The sequence below is a fragment of the Antrostomus carolinensis genome, unplaced genomic scaffold, assembly GCF_000700745.2.
Source record: "Antrostomus carolinensis isolate BGI_N321 unplaced genomic scaffold, ASM70074v2 scaffold44227, whole genome shotgun sequence".
In the NCBI taxonomy this organism is placed as follows: domain Eukaryota; kingdom Metazoa; phylum Chordata; class Aves; order Caprimulgiformes; family Caprimulgidae; genus Antrostomus; species Antrostomus carolinensis.
Genome location: NW_010327483.1, coordinates 389 through 8,287, shown reverse-complemented (window position 1 = coordinate 8,287; position 7,899 = coordinate 389). Strand labels below are relative to the sequence as shown.

General features: G+C 52.8%; 1 protein-coding gene across 1 annotated transcript; it reads right to left on the bottom strand.

Annotated features, from left to right (window-relative positions):
* Window positions 1-163: 163 nt before the first annotated feature.
* Window positions 164-7,858, bottom strand: KIAA0513 (KIAA0513 ortholog; the record flags this gene model as incomplete). The annotated part of the gene is made up of 9 exons (XM_010171912.2): window positions 164-248; window positions 2,715-2,744; window positions 4,336-4,413; window positions 4,737-4,815; window positions 5,383-5,423; window positions 5,854-6,061; window positions 6,601-6,671; window positions 6,814-6,887; window positions 7,759-7,858. Coding segments are annotated over 9 exons (766 nt in total), but the record flags the coding sequence as incomplete, so codon positions are not given.
* Between the last annotated feature and the right edge of the window lie 41 nt (window positions 7,859-7,899).

The window sequence follows — 7,899 nt, the reverse complement described above, 5'->3', positions numbered from 1 at the left end:
TGAGCTTAAAGGGCTTTTCCAACCACTGTAATTCTGTGATTCTGTGATGCTATGATTCTATAAGGGATGTCCCCAGTGGAGGAGCATCTGTAAGGTGTCCCATCCCCATCTGGTGAGGACACACAGCAGAACCCAGCTGCAGGAGGGATGTTCCCCACTCTGCTCACCCCAGCTGCCCGAAGGTGATGTTCTCGTTGAAGCGGAGGCTGTCGTCACGCTCCTCCTGCGTCATGTGGCACCACTTCTCCCTGCAAGGCACAAACCCATCTGACACCACCGTCCCCCAGGGACCCCCTGCCTTTATCCCCCATCACCAGGCCACTCTGCCCGAGGACAGGAGGGCACTGAGAGCTCCTCCAGCTGCCAGCATGGGTGAGGTGCTGGATGAGCTCACACACCCTCATCCCATCATGGATCTCTCACCCTGGGGCAACACAAGATACACCCCAGGAAAAAGTCTTCTCCAGCCTTGGCTTTCTCCTGGAGGCCTTGGTGAAGAGCTAGGAAATAGCATCAGCCTCACCACCATGGCTCATGTCTCTCCCCTTTGGTGCCATCACTTCGGCAAGGGGGAGGAGTGATGAAGCAGGGGGGGTTGCAGCTCTTGGGGATGGTTGTCCCAGCACTGCTCTGCCCCAGCCCCCCAGCCTGGATGGGAGGTACCAGGGGGGTACCAGGGACCTCTCCCCCATCCCTCCCTACAACCCCAGTCCAGAGCTGAATTCCCAAATCCCAGCAATGCTCCATCACACTCCAGCTCCATCACAAATCCAACTGCAGCATTGCCTTAAAGGAAGGGCAGGGGTTAAGTTCTAGATGGTTGCAACCAACACGAGGTGGTGGCAGAAGTCCCCATCCAGGTGTCACCAAAATGTCACTGTGATGGTGCAACGCTCGGGTGGTGGCAAGGGCATGCAAGCCAGGGAAACTACAGCTCCAGCATGAAGCCAACCCCCTCCCGAGAACTCAGGTGAGGTTACAGCCAAGGATGAGAGGAGGAAAAGCAAGGAAAAACAGGGATAGGCAGAAGAAAAAACAGGTCTGTGGAGGAGAAGGAAGAGGAGAACAGCAGGAGTGGACTGCACGCTTGTAGCTCACGTTAGCTCGCCAAGCGGGATGGGAGGAGATGGATACGGCGGCTGGGAAGAAGGATGTCTGGCAGTAAATTCGGTGAGGTTAGCTCAGCCCCAGTGCATGTCTGTGCTGCTCAAACTGGAAGAGGATGAGTACTCAATCAAGCTGACCCCACCAAGGGGAACCTGTCCTCACACAAATCAGCCCAGCCTGGGTGTGTGAACACGGCTGAGATGAGTCTCCAGGAGTGAGCTGCCTGTATTTATAGGGCTCTGGAAACTTATATGATATATTTAAAGGGATTAAAAGATAAAAAAGTGTAATTTCTCCCAGATAAAGCTTACAATGGCAAATAAAAACCACATCCAAGTCTGGAGGCTGGAAAGACAGGAGAAGAATCAAATTAAGGGGCTTTGAAATCTGGAAGCAAAACATCACGGATCTCCCTGGCCCACTTACAGAAGCAGCATGATTGTAACTAGGTTTTTGGGCTTTTTTTCCTGCCTTTTTTCATGTTTTTGAGGAAGGGAGGAAAGAGGGAGAAAAATAAAAATAAAAATCAAAGTCCCCAAGAAAAAATCACTGTGATTCTGGCTTGTTATTTGGGAATGACTGGGAAGGGGGAAGCCCAGATGTGGCTCTACTCAAACCCTTTGATCTCTACATCAACACGGTGGGGCAGGAGCAGGGATCTGTAACCCCACAGGCTGTGCTGACACCTTGTCTGTATTTCAGTGGACCTGGGAAAGCCTTGCCATGGCTAAACTGGTGAGAACCACAGCGGTGAGATGGGTTTGGATCACTCAGCATCACTCAACCTTCAGCAGCGGGGTTTTTCCCTGCACAGCCAACCTGGGCAATGTTCCATCTCACCAAAATTCAAGTCATCCATTTGCTGGTGTGTGCAGATTTACTGCCAAGCTTCAGAGAACCTCATCCTCTTGCTAATGCCATCACCTGGAGTCACCTGCTCCAAGATCCAATATCCCATGCTGCAGTAGGAGACCAACGACTCTCCCCACTCCCCCACCCCAGCTCACAGCACTGATGGATGCGGCTGCTTTTGAGATGTGCAACCTGGAGGACACGCTGGTGACCACGCCATGCAACCCCAGTTTGCATTTTTCTTTTTGTCTAGGGATGGCAGCACAAGAATGCATTCAAAAATAAAATAAAATAAAATAGAAGGACCAGCTTTTCCAGCTGGCAAAGGATCCTTGGCACATCTATGTGGCAGCAGAAGCTGGGAACAAGCGGGAAGGACAGGAGAGGGGGATGTTTTCTCCATGAAGAGACTCAGTTCATGTCCTAAACCTGCCTGGAGAAGAGTTCCCAGCACAAGCCCTTGGCTTCTCCAGCAGCTGGGCATCTCATTCCCCCAGTAAAATATTGCAGCTGGAACCTGCTCAGCTTGCTTTTTATAAAAACCACATTAAAGAGGAATGGATCTAAACTTTTCCATCCCTTTTCAGAAGGTGATGCATATGAAGTCAAACCTCTGGTGGCCATTCCTCCCCAATGGAGAAGGACCTTTCTGAGCCCCCCTGACACACATTACCCCACTCCCCAGGGCAGGATTTGGACCTGAAGTGAGCGTCAGCCTCTGGACACTAATGCACCGAGTACGGGGACAGACACACCTCTTCTCCTCTTCCTCCCCAGCGTTCCCTCTGGAGCGGCAGCAGAAACGGGGCCGACAAAAGTGGTGTGTGAAAGATCATGCAAGATAGAGGGATGGAGGGGAAAGGAGAGAAGAAGAGATGGAAGAAGGTTGTTAGAGACAGAGAAAGGAAAGAGAGAGAAAAAGAGGAGTTTAGTTCTGGTTCCTTCCCAACATCCCCTGCCCTCCCCACCCAGAGGAGATAAAACCTCCCTGGTTTTTGCCCCAGCGATGCCCTGGCTCTCCCATGGGGATGGACATGGTCACAAACCCATCACCACTGACCCTGCATGGGCAAACACCATCCTTGGCATTTCAAACCCAGCCCACAGGACACCAGCCCTCACCAACCACCTCCTCCTACCAGGGAGTTTAATCCTTAGTCCAGCAAACAGCATCCCAGTGGCTTCCATTATCCTCTCCAGAGGACTAAAAGGGAGGTCACCACCACCTTCCAACCCCCTCTTGAGATACTCAGAGTACTCCAGGCTGCAGCTCCCACAGCTTGTTCATTAGTTGGGCAGACTCAGGCATCAGATTAATTGAGAAAGGCGCTGGGAGCAGAGAGCAGCTGCCGGTGGGGTTATGTTCTTGGGAGACATCTCCTGCTGCTAATTTGGGGCTTAATCAAAGCAAACGTAGTGACGGTGACACGAGTGTTCGATAGGCACTTCCAGTGGCTCACGTGGAAAAAAAAACCCAAAGCCATAAAGGACCAAGCAGAGATTGATGGGAGTGCTGAGCCTGGCAGAACATCCCATGGTGGGATCCAGGGCTGCCATGGCTGAGCTCAGGTTTTGGGGAGGGGACAGGAGGGTTGGCTGCTTCCAGATGTTCCCTCACTGCTCAAAACAGGAGCTGTTTAAATGTTCCCAGCTCAAGGACTTCTCATCCCAAGAGCTCAAAGAGCTGCATGGATGAGCAGCAGGATGGTCCAGCCTCGGAGGGGTGGAACTGTGGTTGAGAGAGGAGGGAATTGCTCAAACCCTTATGGCAGCTCCATGGTGGAGCAAGAGATGGGCACGAGCCCAGCAAGCATCTCACCCAACATTGCACCCCATGGGGTCCCCATGCCCAGGCACCCAGACACTCCCTTCCCACAGCCACCCTCCAAAATGAGCAGCCCTTTCTCCTTGCAGGGTTTATCCCGATTGTCCCAGCCCTTGGAGCCAACCACGCTGCCATCTCCAGCTCTCATCCTTGGTGGCTGCCCAGGGTTTATCGACAGCCGGGACCCAGGACATCCCCTCTCCATCCACTGCACCTCCCCAAAGGGCTGCACCAAGCATCTTTTCATCTGCAGAGCAAGCACCAAGAGCCTGAACCCTGGATGGGTTCTTCTGGTCACACCTCTAGGGCTTTGCTCTTGCAAAAATGATGCAAAACAAGCAAGAAACCCTTCCTGCTCCTCCTCATCCTCAGAGGATGCAGATCTCACCTGCCCACCCCACAGCCCTGTGGCCCCAGCAGCTTTGCAATCTGGGGTGGAAAGCAGAGCAGATCCCCAGGGTTGGTAATTCTTAAGGACCTCAGGAGCAGGGGGGAATGTCTGGAGTTGGAGGGGACATGGTGTGTCCTTTTCCCATGGGGACATGTCCTACCTGGTGGTGGGGGACCTCTTCCTGCGCTCGCAGTGTACGGCGTCGAAGAAGGCAGCGTTCCAAAACCGCAGGTTGTGCCTATAGGGAAGGAGGGAGATGTTAGGGATGGCCACCTCCTGTATCTCCCGCAGCCTGTCCCCAAGTCCTCCCAGGGCCAAGGAGATGATTCAAGAAGGAAATAAGTGAGTCTGGAGGATTTGGTCCATTTTTGGACCAGCTGCTTGTGTGGTTGCAAACACACTCTCACTAGGGATGTGTAAAAGCCATGGCCACCTCTTAGGGGCAGCAGCAGCTTGAAAGCACTCATGAACATCTGAGGAACATGTGGGCAAGGAGGACAAATCCATTCCCTGTGGAGGCAAACGCTGAGCAGGAGCCAGCTCGCCCCAGGCAGGCTTTACCAGATCGGTTGCTGCTTGAGGTGCATGTACAGGTAGATCTTCTCTCCTTTCTTCTCCTCCTCTGGGCTCTGCACGGAAACTGTGGGGACACACAGTTACATACTGAGGTCTGGATGACTCCAACCTTCCCACCCATGCACAGACTTTGTCCTCATCTTGTCAGCTTGGCAAGGTTTGCAAACCAAATAGTCATCACCAACACATCCTCAACAACATGAAGAGGAGCTTTGGCTGCCCTTTGTGGGCAGATATTAGTTCTGATCAAGGCATGGATGTCCCAGGAGGACACTTGAGAGGCTGGATCTCTGGTTTGGTAGCACACACACAGCTACCAGGTGGGAAACTGATGCAACATGAAAGCTCAGAGGCAGGGGATGCCCAAACCTCTGCAACCTGTGCCACTGAGGACAAGATGCCACCAGATGTCCTTTGTGGGGAGCTGTGATTGCTCCAAAGCAAGGAGCTGTGAAGGCTCCTTTGAAGCACTTCTCTAGGAGCTCAGAGGGGATAGAATTGGTCCTTTCTGCCCCTCTCCCCACCCTACACCTCCAGCAATGCCTTGGCCATCTCATACCACTTCCAACCCTCGCTCCTTCCCCAGGGGTGACTTGGCCATGCCTACTTCAGCAACGCTGGCTCCACTCACCCGTCTTCTTCAGCTTCTCCTTTGGTTTGTCCTCACCTTCGCTGTGGCACAGAAATCAGTGTCAGCTCATGACAGCTCATGCAGGAAAGCCCTGACCCCCCTGCCAAGGGGAGCACCTTCATTTGGAAGACCCCCTTCTCCCATGCCACTGTCACTGAGACCAGAAAGGTGACTAAGAGACTGTGATGTCCATCCCAGTCAGACCCAGTACAGAGATGATGCAGAAGACCACAAAGCAACAGTACCGTCTCCTGGAACCACATAGTTCCATGACCAAGGGACATGGGACTCCCAGACCTTGAGATGCCCAATGACCAAAGTATGAAGCATGGGATCAGGCTAGAGACCATCTTCCTATGGCCATGATAACCCCTGGTTCATGATGGCCATACACCCAGGAGCTTTCTGGCTTGGTCATGTTATGGTTGCCTGCCTCAGCCCACCCTGCCAACCCAACAGAGAGGTACCCACTCGCTCTTTTTGGTGGTAGGACCCTTCAGTTTGGTCTCCAGGCCCCCAAAGAAGCCCTTGACGTTCTCTGTCTTGGCTGATGTGTTTTTCAACAGCCGCTCCGCGATGTCCTTCTTCTCCGCCAGCCAGCTGTTGGCTGACTTCAGGTATGAGTCGATGCTGCCCATGGGCTTCTCCTTGGCCTCCAAGGGCAGAGCATGGGTCTTGCCTGCAGGCAAGGTGACAGGAGTTCAGCTGGCCCCATGGTGCTGGGTGCTGTCAGCAACTGGGGGACCTACTCCCAGCTACAAGATGTACCACGGAGACCAGGAGCCAGATAGAAATGGCCCAGACCCCATCCCATCCCAATTCCTGTAGGTCTTGTCCTTCCTCCCATCTTGGATAGAAAATCCAGCCCCCCCATGGAGGAGTGACCACCACACACCAAGCAACAAGCCAAGGTGCTTTTGGGCTGGGGGATGTTTCACACCACATCCCAGGGTTGGGGAACATCTGGAGATCACCACCTACAAATATCCCTGGTTAGAAGCAATGGCAAACCAGCATCAGCATGAGCTATCACCTGAGTGAGGGTCTCTGGCAGGTTTGCACAGCTTCTGGGCCATGGAGGATCTTTTCTGCTCAGTATTGGAGTCAACCAGAGCAAGCCAAGCTTGGGAACCCCTTCATCACCCTTCCCATGCACAGGGCACACTTCACCACCATTCTCCAGCACAGGCAAAGCCCAAAGGTGCAGGCATCACTTACCCACATAGTAGTAGGTGAAACACATGGTCATGAGGTTCTTGGCAGGGCTGAAGTCATCCATCTGGTGACACCTGACAGAGAGGAAAGATTCAGTGAAGACACCCAGTGATGGCAACCCCAGCAGCCTCATGGTTGCTGCCTCTCCTCGAGCCTTGGCTCTCATCTCAGGGGCTTTCACTGGTTGCAACGAAGCCCCAAACCTCCTTGACTTACTCAAACAGCACGAGGGCAAACGACTGCATCAGGCGGTAGAAGGTCTGCTCCGAGACACACTTGGAGTTGCAGCGCTGCAGGAACAAAGCCCTGGGTTTAGCACAGCTTTGGGGGGCAGCTGCCCTACCTCAGCCCCCCCTAAAGACCACCCCACTGCAGGGAGAGGGGCAGAGAGGACGGACATCCCTCCTGGGGACAGTGGTTTGCTTCTCTGAATGGTTTTTCTAGGAAATAGGATGTTTCTGAGTGCTGATGGGATGTCATCTCCAATAGAACAGTTGACTGCTCTCCCACATTGCAACAAGAAAGTTGGAAGGAGAGGAAATGGCCTCAAGTTGCACCAGGGGAGGTTTAGATGGGTTCTGAGGAAAAACTTCTTCATTGAAAGGGTGGTCAAGCATTGGAACAGGCTGCCCAGGGGGGTGGTGGAGTCACCATCCCTGGTGGGATTTAACAAACAGGTAGACGAGGTGCTGAGTGACATGGTTTAGAGGTGGAATTGGTAATTTTATGGTTGGACTCGATGATCTTGAAGGTCTTTTCCAACCACTACGATCCTAACTGTATATTTAGCTGCCTCAACGTGCCTTTATTCACTTCTGTATCTCCCTGTACCAAAATTCCTTCTTTTTTTTCCCCAAATTCCTGCCCTCCAAAAATATTGCTCTGGGTTATTTGGAACAGGTTGCCCAGGGCAGTGGTGAAGTCCCCATCCCTGGAGGGATTTAAAAGACATGTAGATGTGGCATTTAGGCCCATGGTTTAGTGGGCAGGGTGGTGTTGGGTTGCTGGTTGGACTTGATGATCTTAGAGATCTTTTCCAACCTTAATGACTCTGTGATTCTATGATTCTATTACTAAATTCCCCCAGCCTGAGCCTCCTGTCCTGGCTGCTCCAAAGCCCTGGTAGAAGATCACCACTCCTTCACCCATCTCTCCCCTTACCTGGGCGCTCACGTATCTGGCAAACCACTCCCTGCCCTTCCCGTTCTCGCCGCTGCAGAGCTCACCAAACCTGGCCTTCTCTTCTTGGTCCAAATCCTCTCTGAAATGGGGGGGAAAAGAAAAACCATTGAAGTTGAGGAT